General features: G+C 46.6%; 1 protein-coding gene across 6 annotated transcripts in view; it reads right to left on the reverse strand.

The window, feature by feature from the left end:
* The window catches only part of LOC122816964 (serine/threonine-protein phosphatase 4 regulatory subunit 1-like), a 1601647-nt gene that overhangs the window by 1293218 nt on the left and 281856 nt on the right, over positions 1–26573 (reverse strand). For 5 of the 6 annotated variants that reach the window (XM_044090068.1, XM_044090067.1, XM_044090066.1 and 2 more), the window contains one exon: positions 3711–3853. In XM_044090068.1, the coding sequence (XP_043946003.1) occupies positions 3711–3853 (143 nt within the window). Of the gene's footprint in view, positions 1–3710; positions 3854–13326; positions 13340–26573 lie in introns of those variants that run through there. The other variant, XM_044090071.1, reaches the window with a different exon arrangement.

A 26573-nucleotide genomic window follows, 5' to 3' on the forward strand; every position in this document is an offset into this window, starting at 1 on the left:
ACCAGTAACTTGTGATCCAAGGGAAGGAAGGTTCTGGGTCCAACAATTTTGGACATACCAGTGAACTCTTCTCAGTGATATCATAAGAATCATGGATGGCAACAGATAAAAAATATTTAGGCATTCTCTTGCCAGTGTGACATTCCCCTGTGAGTTCCAGAAACACTGAGAAGACACAATCTTGTCTTTGGGAAGAAAAACACATTCTCTAGTTGCAATTAATCAGGTACCCTAGAAAGACTAGTCTTTATGAGGGTGTTGGATATGACTTCTGGAGGTTCACCGTGAACCCTAGCTTGGGAAGTATAGCAGAGACCTTCTCTAATGAATACAGACACCTGGACACAAACTCTGCATATATCAGTAAATTGTCAAGTAAGGAAAATTGTGAATACCTTGAGTCAAAGGAGGCCACTACCAAGGCAAAGCATTTTGTTAAAACTCGAGGTGCAGTGGATAACTCAAATACCAATGCAGAAAACTGATAGTGTGAACACCACAACTTATCTCAGAAATCTCCTGAAGCATTAAATAATGGGCATATGATGATGTACATCCTTCAAGTACAGGGTCACCATAAAGCAGTGGTCCGGAAATAAGTGCTTGCTGAGCGAGCATCTTGAACTTGAGGACCTTTGCAAACTTATTCAGAAAGGAAAGGTCCAACACTGGTCTCCACAAAAACTCTTTTTTGGGGACCAGGAAAATTCTGGAGAAGAAACCTGTCCTCCTTTCCACAGAATGGACCAGTTCTATGATCCCAGAGTCCAGCACTTGCCAGAGAAAAGGAGGGAACAACGTCTGGTTGCCATGGATAAGGGGAAACCCTTCCATCCCATCTGTAACCCTGCTAACAATGCTGAGAACCCATTTATCAGAAACCACTGAAGGCAAAGCCACCTTGCTGTAAGCTAAATTTAAAGATGTGGCACCTGGAAAGGGACTTGAGAAAGATGGATGACGCTCCTTGGCACAGTCATAAGTTGGGAAGGGGATAATTCTTTTCAGGAAAGGAATCCCTTTTTAGGGCTGGTGGAGTTCTCAATACTGCTTGGCTTTTGTTTGGCTGACACTTCTGTTTGGAAGACAGTCAAAAATTATCTGGTTTAATGAAGGAAAATTAGGGAATATGGAAATTTTTTTAACACCCCTTGCATGAGTTTAACTCTGTCATCCTAGTGTTTAAGGATCTGATAGCTGCTGTACCAAACACACAGACTCAAGTAGAGCATTCAAAATCTCATTTTTTTTAACCCTTCAGAAAAGTTTTGGTTGTGCAACCAAACATACCTCCTTATCACCACTGAAGATGCTGCATTTCTAGAAATCATATCAGCCCCCCCCAAAAGCACACTAACACATTCAGACACCTGAGAAACATTGTAACAGTATCTTTGACATTGGCTTTTTGCTCAGCAGGTTAACGATGCAGCAAACTTGTCTAAACAATACATGCATCTCAACACGAACTTCCACATAAAACACTGGTACTTAAACACTAAATGCTACTGTGCTAGACTGAGCCAGCTTCTATCCCTGAGATTCTAGCCATAGGCCTAGTTTATCTGAATGTTAGGACTTTAAGAAGACAAAGTCCTATCATTAGGAGTCACTAGGGACTCCGAAGCAGGGTTTGCAAACAAAGGAACTTGGAGGCCAGGAATGGGACAGCATACCCTGAATTAATTAGAGAGTTCTTTTACTCATAGCCTCACTGAGAAGAGGAAAATTACAAGCTTTCTTGTGGAAGACATCTCTCCACGAACAGGGCCTCATCCTCCAAAAGATCACAAACCCTAATGATCTCGGGGGGTAGAGGTATCTGATGATTTCTCATACCTAAAAACATCCCCAAATCTAGTCAGCATTTGGGAAAAGGAAAATATCTGTTTGGGTTTCTGAACATGTTCATCTTCACAGGAAGCAGAGTGTTTCAGAGACACCAGATCCTCTTCAAAAATCAAGATCCTTGAATGGTTGAACAGGGATGTAAGCATAGGTATTACTCATAACCCAGGTATGTACCCCACAATCAAATGCCTGAACAATGAGTCTAGCCACAGCTACCATTCTCAGGTGGGAAAACAGTCAAAGACTGCTGCCCTACCAAAACACTTGGCCTTTCCACTTCTTTGCACGAACTATTCACTAGTGAGAGAATGCCCAGGGGGAGATATAGCAATACTGGCAATGGATTCTATACCCTTGATTTCCCCTGAACATAGAGGGTTTGGGCTCTCCTATACACACAATAGAGCGCCAGAGGGTGTGTCTGATCCTCATGTCAAGCACAGCTGCAGTACTAATACCACACCAGGGGATCTGGTGGCAACAAAAGGCAAGTGATCCGATAGTCTGCCAAGGCTGAGGCTACTGCGGAGTCACAAGCCATACTTTTTTGATTAAATGCACAAGAGGTAGATGGTGCACCAATCAAGTCAGGGTACAAAACACTACCAAGATCAATACCAAGCAATAGTTGTACAGTTTAGCCCAAAACAAAATGGACAAATCCCCTCTATTCTCCCTCTAAATAGCAGTTTAAGGTCTATTTCTATAGTGATACTATACTAACTCTGCACTGAGATACAAAGAAGGTAATTCCAGTCATCCAGCACAAACCACAAAATACATGTCACAAAGGCCCCCAATATGAATAGATAAAGAATAGTTTCATCCCCATATGGATATAAACAGCCTAAAATAGCCTAAGACAAGGAAATACTTTCAAAAGGAACATTTAATCAGAAATAGCTGCTACAATTTACTGGCGGTTCTAGCAGCACAATGAAAATAAACACAATGAATGAGTTAAAAACCCTACAGATATTCAAAATTAGCATAAAATAAACAGTATAAAACTTGTACTGTAAGAGAAATACAACTTAAAGCATATACAATTTTACAAGAAAAAACAAGCAAATCAGCAGAGGGAGGAGCAAGAGATACTTCTCTTACTGCAGCACTAGAAAACTGGGTGGATCTTTGTGAGTTTGAAGGTCACTCATGGTCCTGCCAGGTGATTGATCCTTCACACCCACAGACAGGCAGTGGTAGGAGGTCTGAGCTTTGACAGCCTGCCAGAGGGGAGGATAGCAGGGCACTACTACCCATATGCCAAGTAAGGCAGTATGTTTTTTGAACGATTTACTATCATAAATTCGAAAATCAGAAAAAAAATGTGTCTGCATTTTCGAATTTATACATCGGAAATGAACATTTCCGAATTAACCTAAAGTCGAAAACAGCTGTGTATTGTCAAAAATGTCGCTCGCGACATTTACGGCAATACACAGCACTCCCACCCGTCCCGTAACTACCTACCTACCCTAAACTCACAGTTACGCAGGGCAAGCCCCTGCATTCTGTGAGGGCTGCCCCACCCCCCCCCCTTAATATTCCAACTCCGAGATCGCACTACAGTGAGGAAAGGGATGTATTTCCCTAACCGCACTGTACCGCGATCCCCCTCACATGAGCGAACGTTAGAATTGCGAATGCACAGTCCATTCGCAATGGTAACGTTCGCTCACATCACCTGCCGAAGTATGAAGTATTCGAACATCTGTTGTTCGAATACTTCATAGCCGTGCAAGTGCACGTCGGCATTGTGATAGTAAACCTTTTTGAACATCTTACATGATTTGCAAGGATTTGTTAACTACATAATTTCAATGCTTCCCAGATGCACAAAGAGCATAATTTCCTACCTGGTTGTTGGGGTCAGTAAGGTATCTCACTACAACTGGAACCAAGTATTTGGAAAATGCGGTTGGAAAACGTCCCTTGTTCTCCTGGAGAAAAAATGCGATGTGAGGTACCTGCTCCATTAGCTCCGCTCGAACGGTTGGTTCTGAAGAAAAATAATCAATTATAAAATTAAATAAAAAGACAATGAAAAATAGCAAAAATTCACATCACTTCAGATCTTATTTATTTATAGACTTAACTTTGTACTCTTCCAACAAAAAAAAAAAATGAAAGCTTGTTGATGATTACCTTTGGCTACCACAGTGGTAAACAGAGTTTGGAACCAAGACTTGCTACCACAGGAATTGACCAATAGAAAAAGAAAGATTAAAGAATTTACAGAGAGAAACGCACCTCAAGAGTGTGTTTTTATCTTGTAAATGATCCATACACCAATATATGCACTTCAAGCATGACAAAGACATTATTCTTTTTATGCAGCATTTACATGGTATTCATCCTTATATGCTAGGTTTGCATAAATGCTCACATTACTTTATTTAGCACTTTATCATGGTGGCTCTAATTTTACTGCTCATTACATTTCACTCATTTTGCCTAGAAAAAGCTCAGTCAAGTAGCAGCAGCCATCCCAGTACAGCCACAAAAACATTTTGCTGGCTCACAGTATAAATGAAAGTTATACACTTACTCTAAAATTAGATCTTCATGATCCATGCCCATTCACTTTAACTGCAGGACTAACAGTTGCAAGCAACAGTTCCTTAGCACCTTTAAGACACACCCAAGCTCAAAAAACTCATCTCGATCTTCCTTAATGCACCATGCTTCATCACTTCAGATAAAGTTTGCCCCTTCATAGGTAGGTACTAGGCTATTGGCCCTAGGGCCTATAAAAGCCTAGCCAAAAATGTACCCTGGCTTTCGCCACCCAAGAAAATTATTTTCCTGTGCCCCTGTCAAGCAGAACCACAGAAGTGATCCCGGGGTGAATTTCCTATTACCCATCCAATCATCACGATTTTTCTTGAAGAGTGCTAATGAGGAGCTCTGTTTGACATAGATAGGTAGTCTGTTCCACAGTATGGGAAGTCTCTGGGACAGGAATCTATCCCTCCAGCATGTTCTGTTTATTGTGGTGACAAGGTTTAGGTCCCTAGAGCGTGCAGCTCGGAGGGATTGGGATTTCTTTAAGTGGAGCATGTCCAACAGCTCTGGGTTTGACATAGCTTTATATGTTAGGCAGAGATCGCCTCTTGAGTAGGCGATATGCGACGGAGTAAAGCTGGAGTTTTTTGAGACGGTTCATGAAGGCATCTGTTTGAGGCCAGTAATCCTCTTTGTGAGGTATTTTTGCGGTCTTTCCAGTTGCTGTAGATGTCTTGTGAGGTACATACCAAAAGGGGCGTTGTACTCTATAATGGGTCTAATGAGTGATGAGTAGAGGGGAACAATGACCTCTTTTTTTCTGGATGAGAAACCTTTTGTGATGAGGTGTGCCACGTAGAAGGATTTCCTGACCACTTTGGTGATGTGATTATCAAAGGAGAGACTACTGTCCACCTGTGTCCCAAGGTCTCTTATCACACTTTCGGTGTTAAGTAGAGTACCGCCTATGTGGTAGTTCATGGGTACAGAATTTTTACCAAAGGGGATATCAATGCACTTTTTGGCATTGAGCTTGAGACCATGTCTTTGACACCAGGCATCTGTCTCAGTGAGGCCCTTTTGTAGGATGTCCACATCATTAGGAGTTTCAATTATGGCTCCTAGTTTGCAGTCATCTGCGAATTTAGTTAGCCTGTACTTCAGAGAAGTAGATATCAAACAGGAGAGGACCCAGGACTGAACCCTGTGGTACTCCACTTGTCACTGGTCTGAAGTCTGATTTGGAGTCTGCTACTTTCACAGTGTGGGTTCTTTCAGTAAGCCAGTTGGCAACCCATCTTGTGACATAGGGATTTATACCTAGTTTAGGGAGTTTATCTATAATTCCAGAGTGGGAGATGGTGTCGAACGCCTTGGCGAGATCTAGATAGGCTGTGTGAACCACCTTACCCTCATCCATGGCCTTGGTGACTACTTCAAAGAAGTCTATCAGGTTTAGGAGACATGATCTGCCTTTTACAAACCCAAACTGTGTGGGGTCCAGGGTTTGGAGATCTCCAATGTCTTTGTTTATGAGTTCCATGATGATACGTTCCATGGCCTTGCAGACCAGGCTAGTCAGGCTAATGGGGCGGTAGTTCCCGGAGTCTGTTGTGGCCCCCATTCAATGGGCACAAAGCCTGAGGTGAGGCTATGACTGAACATGGTACTTAGGTGGGGTGCCAGTTCATTCTGTAGTTCATGTAGAAGGCAGCCTGGGATGTTGTCAGGTCCCATGGATGCTGTGTTCTTGGCTTTGGAGAGTGAAGTTTTTACCTGTGCAGCCGTGATTACAGGAACTTTGCATTCTTCCGGTATAAAGATGGGCCCTTTAGGGAGTGAGAGGGGGGTAAAGTTAGCACTGAACCTATCTGCCAGGATGTTGGCAATATCAGTTGGTTTTGTATATTTGGTGCCATTGTGCTGTAACTCAGAGCAGATCTGAGTGTTGCCATTGAGATTTTTAACATAGCTATAGAATGCTTTGTGGTTGTCTTTAGAATCCGTGGCAATTTTGTTTTCATAACTAGCTTTGGAGGATTTTATGAGGGATCTCAGCTTCTTACTGTAGGCTGACCAGGGAGTTCCTCCAATCGTGGGATTTTACTCTTTTTTGCAAGCATAAATATAGCATAAAAAGAGTAATGTACTTACCATAACTTGGCATCTGTTATCCTATGTTATTATTACTTACAGTAGGGTTTTGAATCCAACATCGGATCCAAGCCAGCAACTTAGCACAGACAAATCCAAGGCTCAAGCTACTCCCTTCTCTCATAATCCCCTGCTGCCCTCTAACCCTCAGATCGAGTTTGCTAACATAATCAGTATCGCTATGACCCAAAAGGCTAGAAGGGTAATAGTTCTGGACCCACAACCCTCCAACTTCCTCAGAAGATCCAACAAGGAAGGGGGATGGTGGGAGGGAAATTGGAGGAATAATGACACAGGATAACACAGATGCCAAGTTATGGTAAGTACACAAGTATTTAACTGATGTTATCTAGCTTATTATTCCTCACAGTAGGGTCAGAGTCTGCAGCTACAATTCACCCTGGCAGGCTTCAAGGAAGGACATGTCAAAGCACTGTGGAACCACAGGAAGCCCTATCCCTGGAAACCAAATCGATCTTATAATGTGAAATAAAGTGTGAGGATTAGACTAAGTGACAGCAGCGCAAATATCATCAATGGAAAATCTGGCCATGAAGGCTGAAGTAGCTGCGACAGACCTAGTAGAATGAAGTAACTTTTCCTGGAACCGTAAGATGGTTGTTGGTGTGGAATGAAGAAATACAGCTGGAGATCCATTTAGAGATGGTCACTTTAGAAATGGGGAGACCATGTCTAGTCAGCAAAAAAGCCACAAAAAGCTGACTTGAGAAACTCTTAGTCCTATGCAGATAAAATAGCAACTGCCTGTGTACATCCAAACTATGCAGAATGTACTCATCTTTACCGAAATAACTGAGAAAGAAAACCCTTGGGCAATAAGGATGGATTAATTCTAAGAGACACACTATCCTTGTGAAAGACCATATCCGGGGGAGCAACTGAAAGGGCTTGCAGTTCGGAGACCCTCTTAGCTGAAGTTATGGTAGACAAGAAGGCAGTTTTCCAAGTCAAAAATATAAAATCGCAAGAACTAGCAAGTTCAGATGGGCTCCGAGTCAGAGACTGTAGCACTGAGGTTAGATCCCAAGGAGGCAAGAGATTATTAATGGGTGGCCTTAGAAGTAAATCACCTTTCATGAAAACTTTAGAGTCGAGCAGAGAACGTAGGTTCCTTATTCTCATGAAAATTGGAAACTGCAGCCAAATGAAGTTTAATAGTAGAAAAACTTGCCCCTGACTGAAAAAGTGAGGACAAGAACAGAATAAGAAGTTATGTACCTACCATAACGTTCCATGTTAGTTGTCTTCTTCTCGCCTTCTTTCTTGCTGGATGGGTTCGGAGCCGATCCTCGGCTCCGACTCGGCCTTCTACTAAAGCTCGAGAGCTGTTTACTGGCTCGAGGCCTCCCCATATCCCACAATGCTAGGCGTCAGATACCCAGATCTCATTTGGCAGATCTAACACCATGGAAAAAATTTTTAAGGACACCTGTCCAAACTACAAGGTTTACCTACAGTACTAAAAACAGAGGTGGACGTAACCTAGATAAAACTCAGCCAGAGGAAGAAGGCGTCAAAAGGGATTCTTCTTGGTCTGTCCAGGCTAGGGGGATGGAGGGTGGGACACAAGAGTGAAGGCGAGAAGAAGACAACTAACATGGAACGTTATGGTAGGTACATAACTTCTTAATGTTAAGTTGTCTATCTCGCCTTCATTCTTGCTGGATGGGACAGCCTCCCTAGCACCTTAGCAGTGGGTGGCTCATTGGAACAGACTCTTGAGCACAGTGGAACCAAAATCAGCTCGACTCCTGGAGGCCATATCCAACTTATAATGTGAAATGAAAGTATGAGGAGTAGCCCATGTGGCTGCAGCACAAATAGATTCCATTGGTAGTCTTGCTTGAAAAGCTACCGACGTAGCCAACGCTCTGGTGGAATGAGCTTTTGGTTTTGTAGGGAATTCTTTATGTCTCAATTGATAAATCAAAGTGATAATAGAGGCCAACCACCTGCATAAGGTTACTTTAGAAACTGGTAGGCCCTGCTTGCCTCAGCATAGGATAGGAAGAGTTGGTCCGATTTTCTTGTTTGTTTAGTCCTATCCAAATAAAAACGGAATTGCCTGTGAACGTCCAATTGGTGTAACTTTTGTTCAGCTCTGTTCGAATAGTTAGGAAAATAGACAGGTAGATCAATAGCCTGATTCAGGTTTGTCTCAGAAGGTATTTTGGGCAGAAAAGAAGGATTAGTCCCGAGTGAAACTCTATCCTTGTGAAACACAAGATAAGGAGGACGAATACAGAGGGCTTGAAGTTCCGACACTCTCCTAGCTGAGGTGATGGCTACTAAGAAGAGAGTCTTCCAGGAGAGTAATTTTAAGGAACAGGAGGCCACAGGTTCAAAGGGAGGGAGAATCAAGGAAGTTAATATCAGGTTTAAATCTCACGGAGGCAGGGGATCTCTAACTGGGGGCCTAAGTAAAATGGTCCCTTTAAGAAAGGCCTTACAAAGTTTGTGGGACATGATTCTGGTTTCTGACAAGCCAGCGTGGAAATTAGCGATAGCAGCCAATTGGACCCTAATGGTGGCAGACGAGGAACCTGCTCGAAAAGGTTCTGCTAAAAAATCTAGAACGTGATGGACAGGGGCTGTAAAGGGGTCTATATTTCTAGCCTCCGCCCAGAAAGAGAAACGTTTCCACTTACTAGCATAAGTCTTCCTGGTAGCAGATTTGTGCAAAGAAAGATGATTTCACACACTGGCTGAGAAATATGTGGAAGCCTGGCTAAGGTTGGAAGTGGAGCAACCAAGCTGTGAGGTTGAGAGACTGAAGGGATTGGTGCAGCCCGCCCGACTGATGGACCAAGAGGTCTGGCACTGGGTCCAGATTCCAAGGCTGCTCCAGCAGGTAACTATGCAGGAATGGGAACCAAATTTGTCGAGGCCAGTAAGGGGCAATGAGGATCATCCTGGATCCCAATGCGGTCGCTTTCTGAATTAGTTTGGGAATTAAGGGAAAGGGTGGGAATGCATACAGAAGACCCCAGGGCCAATTGTGAACTAGAGCGTCTCTGGGGGAGTGGCCGGGGAGGGGGAAGAGAGTGAGGAAATCGTCGCACTTGCTGTTGAGAGGGATTGTGAAAAGGTCGCAGCAAGGTTGACCCCATCTGTGGAAAATTTTGTCCGCTACTAACTGATTGAGAGACCACTCGTGAGGCATGAGAATAGCTCTGCTTAGCCTGTCCGCTATGACGTTGGACTTCCCGGGGATGTGCGTTGCTATCAGAAACCGTTGAGAGGAGATCGCCCACTGCCACAGTCTGAGTGCTTCTCGACATAAGGGATAGGACCTGGTTCCGCCCTGCTTGTTGATGTACCACACTACAGACATATTGTCGGTCTGAATTGCAATAGTCCCGGTGGGTAGAGAGTCCTGAAGAGCTTGCAACGCTACAAGTACCGATCTCATCTCCAAGACGTTTATGTGCAGGTGGTACTCTAGAGGTTGCCAAATGCCCTGGACAGTCCTGCCCTGAAAATGCCCCACCCGATCAGGGAGGCATTCACTGTCACTGTGGCAACAGGAGGAGGAAGAACAAATGGTCTGCCTTGAAGTACTTGAGAGGAGACCATCCACCAAGACAGGTGGTCTTTGTATGATTAGGTGATTATTATGTTGTGAGACATCAAAAGCTGTTGAAAAGACCATTGGTTAAAAAGCATCCATTGAAGAATCCGCATGTGAAAACGAGCCAGGGGAATTAATGTGATTGCTGCTGCCATGAGACCCAAGGTTTTCAGTACAAATCTGGCCTGAATTCTCTTGCACTGTAGTAAGGTCTGGACATGTCGGCGAATGTCTGATACTCTTTCTAAGGGAAGTTTTGCTGACAGCTCTTTTGTATTTAATCTTGCGCCTATAAAGGTTATAGATTGACAAGGCGACAATGCAGACTTTTCGAAGTTTATAGAGATACCTAGCTTGGAGCAAGTTTGGATGGTATAATCCCTGGCTCGCACTAGCTGAAGCCTGGTGGAAGCAGTCAGGAGCAAGTTGTCTAGATATGGAAACACCTGGAATCCTCGCCGTCTCAGGTGAGCCATAACCACTGCCATGCATTTGGTGAACACCCTGGGGGCTGTGGTGAGACCAAAGGGCAGGGCTCAGAATTGATAGTGACTGGCTCCCAGCCGGAAGTGGAGAAACCTTCTGGAGCGTCTGTCCATTTTGATATGGTAGTACGCATCCTGAAGGTCTATGGAGCACATCCAATTGTCCTGACCCAAAAAGGGTAGAATGGACTGAAGCGTGACCATCCGGAACTTCGTTCTTAAAACAGATTTGTATAACCTGCTAAGATCCAAAATGGGTCTCCAGTCCCCTGTCTTTTTTGGTACCAAAAAGATCTTGGAGTAAATCCCGGATCCTTGCTGGTCTGCTGGGACTGGCTGGATGGACCTTTTTTCTAGCAGTTTTGAAATTTCTAGTACTGCTTGATCCCTTAGACCGGGTGGAACATCTGGAAGGGACCTGTTTGTTTGTACAGGAGTGTGGACAAAGGGGATTTTGTAACCCTCGGATATGATAGACCGTACCCATTTGTCTTGTGTGAGGAGCTGCCAGGCTTCTGGGTACAGTGACAATCTTCCCCCGACTGCCTCCGAAGGTGGACAGTCGGGCAGCCCCTCAGGGGTGCTGAAAGGGTTTGTCAGAGAAAAATTCTCTGCTACCCTGATTTTGCGGACCCCCTCTGCCCCTCGGGCGGCGTCTATTATTGTTCCCTCCTCTGCCCCTGGAGGGAAACTCACCACGTGTGTCAGGCACGGCTCCCTGGGGTTTCCGAAACCACATTTTTCCACTCTTCTGACCTTTAGGGTATGGTCTAGAGGGAGTAGAAAAACGGACTCCCACGGCAGAGAGAGTCTTACCTTCCTGCTCACACCTGATAAGGGTATCCTTCACCTGTGGTCCAAACAGAGCCGAACCATCGAAGGGGGTATTGGTGAAGGACTCCTTAAAGGGGTCAGCAAAGTTGCATAACCGCATCCAGGCATGTCTTCTCAAAGCCACGCCTGTACCTGCGGCCCTACTCACCCCATCAGCTGCATAAGAAATGAGCTGCATGGAGGAGTTGACTATAGAGTTAAGGGTCGCCAGCTGGGAGTTAATCTTGTCCTGAGAACCTGCAGCTGATGGATCCTGAAGGGTATCACCCAGTTCCTTAAGAAGATCCCTTTGAAGGCGGGTGAAATGGCACAGATAATTCAGCGACCGCATGGAAAAGGTCACTGAAGAAAACATCCACTTCCCGTACTTGTCCATTGTCCTAGATTCTTTATTAGGTGGATGGACAGGCACTGAAGGGTCAGCCAACTCCTTCTTAGTGGCTGCTGCCACCACCATGGCATCAACAGGGACACCTTTTGTCAGAAATTGTTTGTCGGATGGGGTTGTAATGAACTTAGTGGGCCTGCGGGGAGTTGGTTCCACTGTGTCCGGGGCTGTCCACGCCTTTCGAGCCACCACTTCCATGAGCGGGTCGAAAGGTGGAGACACCCAGGAGGTGGAAGGGCGAGAACCAAACGCGTCCAGGTACACAGACTCGTCCTCAGAAGGGTTAAGGGCAGTCCAGTTCCCCCTCTGCCTACGGATCTCTAGGATGTCTGAAAAGGAGACATCCTCAGAGGGGGACCTTGGGGACCCTTCCGAATCCTCCAAGTCGGTATCAGACGTGACTGACTCGGGGGAGTCAACATGTTTCCTCTTATATTTTCTCTTCCGAGGGGGCTCCTCCTAATAATCAGGGGAGGCCTCGGAAGAGGAAGATACGCCCAATGGGATGACCTGGAGCTTCTGTTCTCCACGCTTGGGGTCAGGAGGGTGGACAGAGACCGATGCAGGCACCATTGGGGGAGGAGCCGAAGGGGGCGATCGTGGAGCAGACACAGGAGTCAGCACGCTCCTCATGACCTCGAAGGCGCCCCTGTCGGGCAGAGCAGAGGGTCCCCGCTCCGAAGAGACGTGAACCCCTCCTGGCACCGAGAGGGATGGCTCCGTGGCCGATGTCGGGGCCGAGCTCACCTGAGCTGAAGCCCCGAGAGGGAGAATGGGGTCGGACAAGGGTCCAATGCCACTCGCCTCCTCAGAGCCGACGAGGGAGTCCCGGCATCCAGATCCCTCCAAGGAAGGAACCAATGAAGCGATCGGAGCTGACGAAGGAGCCGAAAGGTGTGGTATCGGCTCCGACGTTTCCAAGATTCGAGCCCCAACCAGCTCCGGCTCCGAACACAAAAGGGGAGTCGGAGGAGGAACTGTTGAAGACACCGGGATAGCCACAGTCTGTTGAGAAGGGCTGGTTAACATCTTGGCCAGGGCCTGCGATTTAAGTAGTCTACTGACCACCCTCTCTAAGTCATGGTCGGATAACCTGGAAGTCCGAGAGGAATGGGACCTATGGCTCCGTTCCGACTGAAGCAACGGTGACCTCGGAGCCGAGCAAACCGATTCTAGGGAAGGGGACCTAGAACGTTTCTGGCCTAATGACGGTTCCGACATTAAAGTCGAAGCCGATAGAGGTCTAGAGGTGCCGGCCCCAGCCGGAGCCGATGAAGAGGCAGATGCTCTGCCCGGTGACGGCTCCGTACTGGGAGCCGACAGCTTGGCGGGCTTTGAGGATTTCCCCGACTGAGGCTTCACCGGGGATCCCTCTGGCTTGAGTAGGCCACTCAAGATAAGTTTGTTCCTACGTTCCTGCTGGACACTCGGGCTGAAGGCATGACAGACCGAACAGGAGTCCTGCAGCTGTAGGGAACCCAAGCAATACACGCAAGAAGTGTGACCGTCTAGACATCTTCTGACAGCACGAGTCACACTTCTTGAAGTCTGAAACGTTGGTATCTTTGGACATACTGGCCCGGGGATACCAAAGAGAGAAAAAAATGTTACACTAGTGCTTAAACCAGACACACAGACACAGTCACACGCCCGCACTAGATAAGGTAACAGTAGTGAGTAGAAAAAACTATCACAAACACCCACACTTAATAAAAATAACTACAACAATCTAAATAAAAATTATAAGGCTAAACACTACACCTATAGTTATTAATAGAGAAGGAACAAGGGGGGGAAGGGGAGAAACTCTCTAACAGAAAACGAGTTTCCTAAGTGGGACAAACTAGAGAATACACAGTACAACTACACTAAAAGTTAAGACAATCCAAGTCTAAGAAAATAACAGTTAAATTTTAGCTGAAAAAGATAAAAAAAAGGATTAATACGACCTGAGCCAGTAAAAAACACAACCTTCTAGCTGAAGCGGGAAACGAGATCTAGGTATCTGATGTCTAGCATTGTGGGATATGGGGAGGCCTCAAGCCAGTAAATAGCTCTCGAGCTTTAGTAGAAGGCCGAGTCGGAGCCGAGGATCGGCTCCGAACCCATCCAGCAAGAATGAAGGCGAGATAGACAACTTAACATCATCTGTTACAGAAGCAGAAAAGGGAGTCCAGATTCCTGTTCTTATCCCAGAGAGAAAGCTTTTTCCATTTGCTACTATAAACCCTTCTATTGGAAGGCTTTTGGGAGGCTAGGATAATATTCTTGATAGGGGAAGCTAGCCTGGACCGTTTCAAAATCACTGGAATTGGAGAAACCATGCAGTTAGATGAAGGTTCCGCAGAATGGGAAGAGGGAGCTCCAAGGGAAGGGAGATCAGATCCTGAAGGGATCCAGTATCCAAGGGGATACTTCAGGTGAGACCTTATGAAGGGAAACCACAGCTGACGAGGCCAGAAGGGGGCAATGAGGATAAGGAATGCCCTCATGTGGTGCTCTTTCTGAAAAACTTTGGGAATAAGAGGAATAAGGAGAATAAGCACAGAGGAGACCCAGAGGCCAATAGTGGACTAAAGCATCCCCAGGTGGGGGGGATCAGGGCAAAGTACATGCTGCATTTGTTGTTGGTCAGGGAGGCAAAGAGGTCGCAGCAAGGTGGGGGGGATCAGGGCAAAGTACATGCTGCATTTGTTGTTGGTCAGGGAGGCAAAGAAGTCGCAGCATAGTTGACTCCAACGATCGATAATCTGCTTCACCACAGTCAGACTGAGAGACCACTTGTGAGGTCTCCGTATGGTTCTACTAAGTTTGTTGGCCAACACGTTGGGAGTCCCCGGGTATGTGTGTTGCAAGAAGAAAGCACCTGTAGGACATTGTCCATTCCCACACACTCATGGCCTCCCTACACAATGGTTACGATCTTGTTCCTCCTTGTTGTTGATATACCAGACCACTGCCATGTTGTCCATCTGAACTGCAATTGTTCCCAGAGGAAGGCAATCTTGAAAGGCTTGCAATGTTAGGAGGACTGCTCTCCCCTCTAGGACATTTATGTGCAATTTGGTCTCTACAGGGGACCACATGCCTTGAATTGTTTTCCCCTGGAAATGCCCCAGGGAAGATTCCATGGTCACCATGGCCTTGGGTGGAGGGAGTGAAAAGGGCCTGGTAAAAAAGGATCCTGAGAGTGAAGCCACCAAAGAAGGTGCCATCTGCACACTAGCATAAATTTTATGGATGTGGACATAGGTTGAGACTGAATAGACCACTGAACCACCAGGGTCCACTATAAAACAAGCATATGATACCTTGCTAGTGGCATAAGCTGAATGGCAATGGCCATGGACCCTCGAGTCCAAAGAACCAAGTGGACTGGGGGGATTTGAAAGATTTAAGAGCTGCATGACCTGCTCCCGGATCAGCTGCACCCTATGAAGAGGTAATGCTGCAATCTCTGAGACAGTCTAGCTGAACTCCTATGAACTCTAATTTTTGTGTTGGGACCAGACTGGACTTTCAGAGATGCACTGTAATCCCCAACTGGCTGAACAAAAAGAGGACATATTGTATGGCTTGTGACAGTCGATGCCTTGTGGGTGCTATGAGGAGCCAATCACAGAGATACAAAAGCACCTGGAATCCCTGCAGCCTCAGATGAGCCGCCACCACTGCCACATTCGGTTAACACCCAGAAGGCTGTGGTCTGTCCAAAGGGCAGGGCTCTGAACTGATAATGATTGGCCCTAATCAAAAGCAAAGGTGTTTCCTCAAACACCTGTCTACCTTGATGTGATAGCAGACATCATGGAGATCCACAGAGAACATCCCCTACAGTCACCCTTGCGTAAGAGAGGCAGAATGGATTGAACAGTGACCATCTGGAACTTGGACTTCTTGACTGATAGATTCAACTCAGTGATGTCCACAACAGAACACAGGACTTTTTTGGCACTAAAAAGAAGTGAGAGCAAGTTCCAGATCCTCTATGTCCTGTTGGGACCTCTTGGATGGCTCTTTTTTGAAGAAGTTGTACAACAACATTGAAGGACAACTCCATCTGGCGGGGTTGGTACATCGGGGAGATGCCTTCATACAGGAAGGGATTGAAAAAAAGGGAATGAAGTAACCCCTGGAAATTATTGTTTAACACTCACTGATTGGAGGTGATGTTTGTCCAGGCTAGTGTGTGAAGGGAAAGACAGCCCCCAACTGCCTCCAGGGCAGGACAGTCGGGCAACACTTCAGGAATGCTGAAAGGGCTGCTCGGAGAAGGGTTCCCTGGAGCCCTGATTTTGTGGACCCCCCGCCTTGGGGCTGTGTCTGCCATCGAATCCTCTCCCCCTGCCTCTGGAAGAGGAATCCTCAGCAGCATCCTGGAAGGAAAACTGTGACCTCCAGAACCACATCTTCTTAGCTCCTCATTGGATCTTGGAAAAAGATCTCTGAGGAGCATCGTTGGATCTTGGAAAAAGTCCTCCGAGGAGCAGAAAACTTGATCCCAACCGTGGACAAAGTCTTCCCTTCCTGCTCACTACAGGTTAGACTTTCTTTCACAGAAGGTCCAAAGAAGGTGGACCCATCAAAGGGAGCATTGGTAAAAGACGCTTTGAAGCACTCCGCAAACCCGCATATCATAACCAAGCATATCATCTTATAGCTATGCCTGCACCTGCCGCTTGAGAGGTAGGTTCCGCTGCATTGGAAATTAGCCTCATCGAGGAACTGGTGAGGGACGTCAGAGTAGAGAGCTGGAGACACCTTCTTGATGTCCCTCTCCAGCAACAACTCCATAAGAGAAGTGGCGAGTTCCTTGATCAAGTCCCTCTGAAGGCAGGTGAAGTGTGCCAGGTAATTAAGTGCCCTCAGTTCAAATGTAGCTGAGGCAAATACACACTTCTCATGCTGGTCAATCACCAGAAAAGTACAGTTGTATACACTTACCATAAATATAGATACTGGAGTGTATTCACTGTTGCAGTCATCATATTTTGGTTATCCTGCCAGGGTAGCCCTCAGTTGGCCAGAAAACCAGAGGCTTAGCATTTCTGCATCGGCTGCTGTCACTCCAGGACTGACGTCAGGTTGTCAGTGGTATAAAATCAGGCAGCCGACGCCATTACATCAGTTTTTCTTGACCGGTCAGGATCCCCACATAGGGAGCTAGGTTATGGTGGAACACCACCAGTAGAAAGTAAACACCATAAATTCCCTGTAAGAAGAGAGGGACAGAGAGAGAGATAGACAAGGAGGATGGGGGGGGGGACTAAGACTGCAACAGTGAATACACTCGAACATCTACATTTATGGTAAGTGTACACAACTGTACTATGTTCTTCGTGTTTTACTGTTGCAGTCATCATATTTGGGTTGATTCCCAAAGCTGGAGAAAAGGGTGGAGGCAATCAAGACTGGGGGCTGCCTAGGATGCCCTGCAAGACTGTGGTGGCAAAGCTTGTCCTGGATTTGGAGAAAATAGGCAGGTGGTAATAATTTTTGAAGGTATGAACAGATGTCCATGTTGCAGCCTCCAGAATGTCCCTGGTGAGGATCCCTCTGAGAAAAGCTGCAGAGGTTGCCCAGGTGGAATGTGTCCTGACTCCCTTTGGGGCAGTTTTCCATGCTGTTTGTAGCAGAGAGGGATGCAGTGTGATATCCATTTGGAGATTGTCTGTTTGGATATGGCCTTGCCCTCTGCCCCTGCTGCGGAGCTAACTAGCAATTGATCAGTTTTTCAATTCAGTCCTGTCCAGATAGAATCTGAGCTGTCTGTGCACATCTAGAGCCTGCAGAATCCTTTCCCCCTTGTTTTGTGGGTTAGGGAAAAAGGCGGGCAAATGAATGGATTGGTTGAGAGCCACACTGGACACCACTTTAGGCATGAAGGATGGGTTAAGTCCTGAGGGAGACCCTGTCAGCATGGAAAATGATGAAGGGTTCCACATCCATGAGTTCTTGTAGCTCTGATACTCTTCTAGCTGAAGTGATGGCCAGAAGCAAGGCCATCTTCCAAGAGAGGAATTTTAACTCTACTAAAGCTGCAGGATCAAAGGGGGGTAAGGGTGAGAAATTCCAACACAAAGTTAAGGTCCCATGTTGGGTTAGGAGCTCTTCTGGGTGGCCTTAAGTTGTTAGCCCTTTTAGGAACTGTTTGATGAGAGGGTGTGAGAAGAGAGGTGGCTCTGTGCTGTAATGAGCAGAGATGGCAGAGGCATGAATCTTAACAGAGGAGAAGGATAGACCCCTGTGTAGCAGGTCTGCTAGGTAATGCAGGATGAGAGGTAGGGAGGACTGTGCCATTTCAGCTCCCTTAGCCTAGATCCAGGTGCAAAACCTCTTCCACTTGTCAGCATAGGATTTTCTAGTGCTGGGGCATCTGGCCTCATGTACAACATCTAAGACTTGTTTGCATAGGCTGGCAGCTTGAGGAGAGATCAGGGAATAAGCCAGGCTGCCAGGATGAGGGTCTGAAATTGGGGATGCCTGAATTCTCCATTCTTCTGGGTCAGGAGGGTTGGGATCTGAGGTAGGTGCCATGGTGGCAGGGGTGACAGTCTGCACAGCAGTGGGTATCAGTGCTGTTGTGGCCAGTCTGGGGCAATCAGGATTGCCCTCGGCTTTTCATCCCTTATTTTGAGCAGTACCCTTGAAATGAGTGGTGGGGGGAAATGCATAGACACAGAGGTTTACCCACTGGAAGGATAGAGCATCCATTTTGCAGGCCTTGCTGTGAGGTTCCCTTGTGCAGAATTCGCTAAGCTGATGATTGGAGTGGGAGGCAAAGACGTCCACCTTTGGGGTGCCCCATTTCTGGGTTACAAGGGTGAAGGGTTCTGTGGTCCAGCTGCCACTCGTGTTGGTCTAGCAAGTTTTTGCTCAAGTTGTCTGCCAAAGAGTTTAGGGAGCCTGGCAGGAATTGTGTTAGCAGGTGAAGTTGCCTGGCTGAGGCCAGGTGCCAAAGGGTCATGGTGAGCCTGCAGAGAGGATAAGAGTGAGTCCCTCCCTGCCTGCTGATATGCCACAACACTGTGGTGTTGTCTGTTTTGATCAGTAGAGGCCCCAGGGAGAGTAGGGGTCTGAAAGCTGTCAAGGCGTGCTGAACAGTTAGCATCTCTTTTTGGTTGATGTGCAGATGTATTTGATTTGGGCTCCAATGGCCCTGAATGCACCTGCGTCCAGGTGTGCACCTCAGGCATAGTCTAATGCATCTGTGGTGAGGGTCTGGGCGGCGTGGGGTTGTGAGAAGGGAAGTCCCCTGTTGTGGTTGCATGCTGCTGCCCACCAAAGAAAATCTTTCCTTAGACAAGGTATCATTGGTATCATATTTTCCAGGTCTTGACCGTGTTGACACCAAAGGCTTTTTAGGTACCACTGTAGTTTCCTCATATGCAGTCTAGCATATGGAATGGGTAGAATGCAGAAGGCCATGAACCCTACAGCTTGCAGGATTTTCCTTGCGGATAACTGGGTTACGGTGGCTAGTTGAGAGAAGTAGCTTGTCAGGTAGGCTTATTTTTCTGGAATAAGGAATGCCATCTGGGATGCTGTGTCCAGGCTTGCTCCCAGGAATACAATTTTTTGTGTGGAGACTAGTTTTGATTTCTTTTCATTGACGGTATACCCCAGGGAGGTTGGTACGTCCTTTACAAAGGTCAGGTGCTTAACAGCTTTTCCTGACTGTCTGCCTGGATCAGGCAATCGTCTTAAGTAGGGGTAAATCTGAATATTTCTCTGTCTGCAAAAAGCAATGGCTGGAGCCAGGCATTTTGTGAAAACTCTGGGAGCAATGGATAAGCCAAAGGGAAGCACAGAGAACTGAAAGTGCATAGATCCTGCCCTGAAACGTAGATATTTCTTGCAAGAATCCCTGATTGGGGATGTGTAGGTAGGCCTCTTTTAGGTCTTGGGTGGCTAACCAAGCATCCTTGGAAAGTATAGGAAGACACTGCTGGAGGGTGAGCATTTTGAATTTTGGTATCACCAGAAAGGTGTTTAGAATAGACAGATCGAGGATTGGGTGCCAGGGGCCCTCTTTTCTGGGTACCAGGAGGAGTCTGGAATAGAAACCTTGGCCTATCTGTTCCGCAGGAACATGCTGTACTGCCCTCATGGAGAGCAGGGAAAGGACTTCCTTTTTGGCCTCTGCCCACTGGTTTGGAGGAAGATCTGGGAGCCCTTTTGGGGTTGGCAGAGTGTGGAAATAAAATTTGTATCCCTGAGACACTATGTTAAGGACCCATCGGTCATCGGTAATAGAGACCCAGTTGCTTGCATGGAAGGAGCGTTTTCCTCTTAGTGGCACAAGCAGCAGGTGGGCAGAGGTAAGGAGTGGAGGTGTAAAGTCATTGTGAGTTCTTACCATAAGGGGTTGGCTTTGCACTCCCTCTTTTTGAAGAGGAGGAACTCCATTGCTTAGATCTCTGCATTCCCTGGGGCTGTTGTCTGAGGGGGGGGGGGGGTTCAGCTTCCCCTTGGTCTGGGCTGATCTGGCCCTGGAGGGGGCAGGAAAGGACCAGTGCTTGGAGGGGCAATGCCTACTGAACCTCGGAGGCTGGACCTATAAGACGTCTTTAACTGTCTGCATATATTTAGCTTTTTCTTCCATCTTTTTTAAGACCTCTTCTGCCTTGGTGCCAAATAAATGGTCTTTGTTCAATGGTACATCCAATAATTTGTATTTAACATGGTCTGGCAAGGTCTGTTCCTTAAGCCAAGATTGCCTTCTAAGGACAGAGCCAGTAACAGCTGCCCTGCAAGATGCTTCTAGGGCATCAAAGTCACATTGCAAGGTGTGCTTAGTAACTTGATTTGCAGAATGCATAAGCTCTTGTAATTCTTTATTTTCTGCACAAGCAAGAAAGGAAGATATTTGTTTTTTTGTTTGAGGAGGTCCATGGTATGCTGCTGCTATTTCAGCATATGGAACTGACAATTTAATGTTCTAATAGCAAGAGTAGCAGAGGTGTATACTTTTTTACCCAATCTGTCGAAAGCTCGGGAATCCCTGTCTGAGGGGGTGGGATTCTTAGCTGAGGTCGCTTTAACTCCTTTAGGTCCTTGAGAGATGACCTCAGGGTCAGAAGTAGGATTTTTGAAAAGGAATTTGAGAGAGTCAGAGACTCTGTAGTACCCGTCAGGTTTCCAGGGAGCAGGAGGAAGGGTGTCAGGAGTCAAACTGGATTCCATAAAAACATCACCCACAACATCCAGGACAGGAGGAATGGCCAAAGATCTGTGCTGTGGTAAATCTAAGAATTCCCTGAGTCTCTTTTTTGACTTGGGATAGTCTTGACATTCCCACTGGAAATGCTCCCTTAAAATACGAAGGGCTTCCCCAAATGAAAAATTCTTGGGTGGAGAGGCAGAAGGAATGGATTCCTCTGCATCACAGTCCTCATAAGCAGTGAGGGGTTGCATGTTTTCATATTCAGAAGCTTCAGAGTCATCAGACTCCTGTTCAGTTAAAACTACTGGAGACAAGTCTCTTTGTTTTGAAAGGGGTAGCCTAGCTTCCCCTAATAAGTATAAGGTCTTCCGCCATTTTAAGCATTTGAGACTGAGGAAAGAAAGCAGGTGCCTGATCTTGGGTCATCGTTGTTTGGGGCGTAGTTCATACCCTGGGTCTTAGAAACTCAGTAATTTTAGAAAGAACTAAAGAAGTCAGTCTGTGTCGAGTATCAGTAGTGCGAAGTACTTACTTAAAAGCCAGTGCCTGCTCAGTGGCTCCGGACCCATCCAAGGTAGAGACATCCACAGGATCCTTAGTCAGAGTGTCTCACGGCATATTGGACTCCGAAAGGGTCTTGGTAGCAGCCTGCAAATCCACAGAAGCAATTATCAGAGGCTGCAAAAGCGCCTCACTGATGAGCTGTGAACTGACGACTAGCTTAGTGGAAGAGTCGTCGGCAGTTTTGGACCTGTGCGGTCTCTGTCTTTACATTTATTCGGAAGATCGGCAGTCGGATGGCTTACCGAAGCCATATCGGAATTCGAGGACTGAGAGCAAAAATATCTAGCTACAATAAGGGCCTGACAACGTATAGTTCTGGCATTGAACAAAGCACAAAAGCGACAGCGAAGGACATCATGGTCTGGGCCTAAACAGTTGATGCAGTAAGAATGGAAGTCTCGGTCTGGTATTTGCTTTCCAAAGGTGAGACAATTGTTAACTTTTTCTGACATCGGTTAGAGCAAGAAAAAAGGAGCCCCAACAGAGTACTTAGCTTTAGAAGACTTCAACTTCAATTCAGAAACGAAAACTCAGGTAGCGGCCGACCGGCACTTGTGCAAAGTGCTTTTGCTTTGTGCTCCTCCTCAAGAAAGACTGACATAATGGCGTTGGCTGCCTGATTTTATACACTCTCGACCGGACGTCAGTCCTGGAGCGACAGCAACCGATGCAGATATACTAAGCCTCTGGTATTCGGGTCACTGAGGGCTACCCCTGGCAGGATAACTCAAACGTGACGATTGCAAAAGTGAAACACGAAGAACATCTCCCTGTTCGGGGGATGGACCATGGAACATTGCTCTGCCAGCACCTGTTTGGTGGTAGCTGCAACCATGATGGCATCTAACAGGACTCCTTTGCTCCAGAAAGTTTGGTCCATGGGAAGGTTAAGGAACTTTTCTGCTCGCTTAGGTACAGGTTCCACAGCGTCGGGTTCCTTCCAGGCCCTGCGGGCGATAAGATCCACCAGTTCGTACACAGGGGGGACACCCAGGAAGTAGATGGGCCTGTCCCAAATGCCTTCCGAAGCACGGACTCCTTTAAAGTCGGGGGGGGGGGGGTTGGTGAGACCATCCGCCGGTTTGCTTCAGGATCTCAAGGATGTCCCCAAAGGAATTAGTCAAGCAGAGATCTGGGGACCAGTCTACTTCGAGGTCAGTGTCCTCTGTGAGAGACTCCCTGGGAGAGTCCAAGTGCTTCCTCTTGCATTTTCTCTTGTGAGGTGCCTCCCCTGTGGGGGGCTCCATGGAGGACTCAGAAGATGCAGGACTCCTTGAGGGCAGGAAACTCCCTGAAGGCTAGTATAGGCGGGCTGATCCTGGACAGGATTGGAGGCATCACCACCCAAGGTAGAGAAGGGTAGGACGGACCTGGAGGAGCAGGAGATCTAGCTCAAGTCCTGGAGAAGGTCCTCTCTACCACCCTGAAGGCTAAGGGGCTGGCAGAGGTCCCATTCCCATCCCTGGAGGACAAAGCCACCCAGAAAGAAGGAATGGACCCTACACACCACCATGACTCTTTGAGGATACTGGTCCGGAGCTGTCTAGGGCTGAGGTCCCAATGGGGAGGGATCAGTTGGAAAGGCCTGGGCAAGACCCTGCCCCCACTGAGCCGACACCGACCGCTTCAGCTCAGGGCCCACTCTGGTCTGACAGCAGAGGAACAGAGTAGACCAGGGACCCTAACAGAGTCAAGAAAGGGGGAATACTGTGCCCCATCAGGATCTGACCTCTGGTATCCAGGCCCCAAAATTCCAACACCATGGGAGTTGGAAGAGGAGAATGGAGAGAAGGAATTGGAGAGGCTCCTCTAGGCAGGTGGGCTGGGGATGCCATAAGCCCCAACTGTAAAGTACAGTTGTGTACATTTACCATAAATGTAGATGTTCGAGTGTATTCACTGTTGCAGTCATTACATTTGGGTAATCTGCTGGCAGGATGCCCTCAGTCGGCCTGAATTCCAAAGTCTTGGGTCCTGCGTCGGTTGCAGTCTTCTCTTCCATGACGTCAGGTCATCAGGGGTATAAAACATGCAGCCGACGACATTTTCTTTAGTTTTTCTTGCCCCCAATGTCAAGTGCCCCCAAAAAGGTAGCAAAATTATATACACATGCATCAATATAAACTTTACCTTCATCTACAAGCAAATACACCACATAGGTTGTAGAAGATAGAGAAGGAAAGATAAACTTCAGAATGACAGGGGGATAAGCAGGAGGGTAACCTGGACTGCAACAGTGAATACACTCGAACATCTACATTTATGGTAAGTGTACACAACTGTACTATGTTCGTGTTTCACTTTTGCAGTCACTACATTTGGGTAGAATCCCAAAGCTATGGTTGGGAGGCTGGAGCTAAACAGCATTAGGTGCGGATATAAGGCCCTGCAGCACTGCAGTGGCAAAGCCTGCCCTGGACTTAGAGTAGAGAGGCAAATGGTAATGCTTTGTAAAGGTGTGAACAGAACTCCAAGTAACAGCCTCTAGAATGTCTTTGGTTGATACTCCTCTGAGAAAGGCTGCTGAAGTAGCTGCAGCTCTGGTGGAATGAGATCTAATGCCCTTGGGCACAGGTATACCATGGTGTAAGTAGCAGAAACGGATGCAGTGGCTTATCCACTTTGAAACTGCCTGCTTTGAAATAGCCTTTCCTTCTCATCCTGCAGCATATGACACTAGTAATTGCTCAGTTTTTCTTAGAGCTTCTGTCCTGCTCAAGTAGAATCTTAGCTGCCTGTGTACGTCCAAGGAATGCAGAATTCTCTCCCCCTTGTTCTGCGGATTTGGATAAAAAGTTGGCAGATGAACTGTTTGGTTAAGAGCCACACTGGAAACCACCATAGGCATAAAAGTAGGATTTGTCCTCAAACACCCCCTTCTGGGTAAAATATGATAAAAGGCTCTACAGCCATGAGGGCCTGTAGCTCTGAAACTCTTCTTGCTGAAGTAATTGCTAGTAGCAGAGCTGTTTTCCATGATAAGAACTTTAGATCAGCGGTAGCAGCTGGTTCATATGGAGGCAGGGTGAGCTTTTCCAACACATAATAGAGGTCCCATGCAGGTAATGGTGATCTTCTAGGAGGCCTTATATTTTTGGCTCCTCTAAGATACTGCTTTAGTAAAGGATGAGAAAAGTTCAGTGGGCTCTGTATTGTAATGAGCTGAAATGGCACAGGCATGGATTTTGATTGATGAGAAAGATAGGCCTTTGTCAAGCATCTTAGTTAAGTATTGTAATATCTGAGGAATAATTTGGTTTTGCTGTATCAGTTCCTTGTGCTTGATTCCAAGCACAGAATCTCTTCCATTTGTCAGCATAAGATTTTCTACTACTAGGCCTTCTGGCTTCCAAAATGAGATCAATCACAGCTTTACTGAAAGGTGCTGTTTGTATAACTACATGATTAGCCATGCTGCCAGGTTCAGAGTCTGTAGTTGATTGTGCAGGATCTGATTGTTTTGCTGGGACAGTAGTTGTGGTCTTTGAGGCAAGGTCCAAGCTGGGTATTGAGCCAAGTTCCTTAGGATTGGGTACCAGTATTGGCGGGGCCAGTCCGGGGCAATTAATATCATCTTTGGCTTCTCGTCTGACTTTTAGGAGGACCTTGGGCAGAAGAGGCAGAGGAGGAAAGGCGTAAACTGATAGGTTTTTCCAACTGAAGGATAGGCGTCCACTTTCCATGCTTGTCTGTGATAAGATCTTGTGCAGAATCTTTTCAAATGATAACTTTGAGGAGAGGCAAATAGATCTATGTCTGGGCTCCCTCATTTCTCTGTTATCATGCTGAAGACTTGTGGATTTAATTTCCACTCGTGAGGCTCCATAAGGTTTCTGCTTAAACCGTCTGCCAGAGTGTTTTGTTTTCCTGGCAGGAATTGAGCTTGAAGATGTATCTGGTAGGTCAAGGCTGTGTCCCACAGTGCCATGGCTAATCTGCAAAGGGGGTATGAGTGTGTGCCCCCTTGCTTGTTTATATACCACGACTGCGGTGTTGTCCGTCTTTATCAGTAGTTGTCCTGGATGAAGTAAGTCTTTGAAGGCTGTTAGGGCATTTTGAACAGCTAGCATCTCTTTCTGGTTGATATGCAGATGCATTTGTTTTGGTGTCCATAAGCCCTGAATGCATCTTCCTGACATGTGGGCCCCCCCAAGCATAATTTGATGAGTCTGTTGTTAAGGTTTGGCTGGCAGGGGGTAGAGTGAAGGACAGTCCCATATTTTGGTGACATGCCTTTGCCCACCATAGAAACTCCTGTTGCAGGCAGGGAATGAGAGGAATCATTGTTTCCAGACTGTGTGAATGTTGACTCCATAAACTTTTAAGGTACCACTGAAGGTTCCTCATATGCAGTCTTGAATATGGAATTAGTAAGATGCAGGATGCCATGAAGCCCAGAGCTTGCAGAATTTGCCTTGCAAAAGACTGGGTTTTTGTTGCCATCAGTTTGAAGTAAGCAGTCAGTTGCCTTTGCTTGTCTGGCGTGAGGTAAGCCATCTGGGCAGTTGTATCCAAGCTTGCACCCAGGAATGTTATCTTTTGAGAGGGTACCAGTTGTGATTTATTTTCATTTATTGTGTACCCTAGGCATGTTAGAAGCCTTTTCACAAACACCAGGTGTCGAAGAAGAGTGTCCTTGTTCTCTGCTTGAATGAGACAGTCGTCCAAATAAGGATATATTTGTATACTTCTTTGTCTGCAAAATGCAATTACTGGTGCCGGGCACTTTACAAAGACCCTGGGCGCAGTAGATAAGCCAAAGGCCAGTGCAGAGAATTGGTAATGCATTAAGCCAGCCTTGAATCTGGGGTATCTTCTGCACGATTGTCTTATTGGGACATGCAGGTATGCCTCTTTTAGGTCTAAAGTCACCAGCCAAGCATTCTTGCCCAGCATGGACAGAAGCTGCTGCAAAGTCAGCATTTCGAATTTTGGAATGTCCAGGTATGTGTTCAAAATCAATAAATCCAGTATTGGCCGCCAGGCCTTGTCCTTTCTGGGTATCAAGAACAGTCTTGAGTAAAAACTTTG

The sequence above is a fragment of the Protopterus annectens genome, chromosome 12.part0, assembly GCF_019279795.1.
Source record: "Protopterus annectens isolate FY-2018-M chromosome 12.part0, PAN1.0, whole genome shotgun sequence".
Lineage (NCBI taxonomy): Eukaryota > Metazoa > Chordata > Ceratodontiformes > Protopteridae > Protopterus > Protopterus annectens.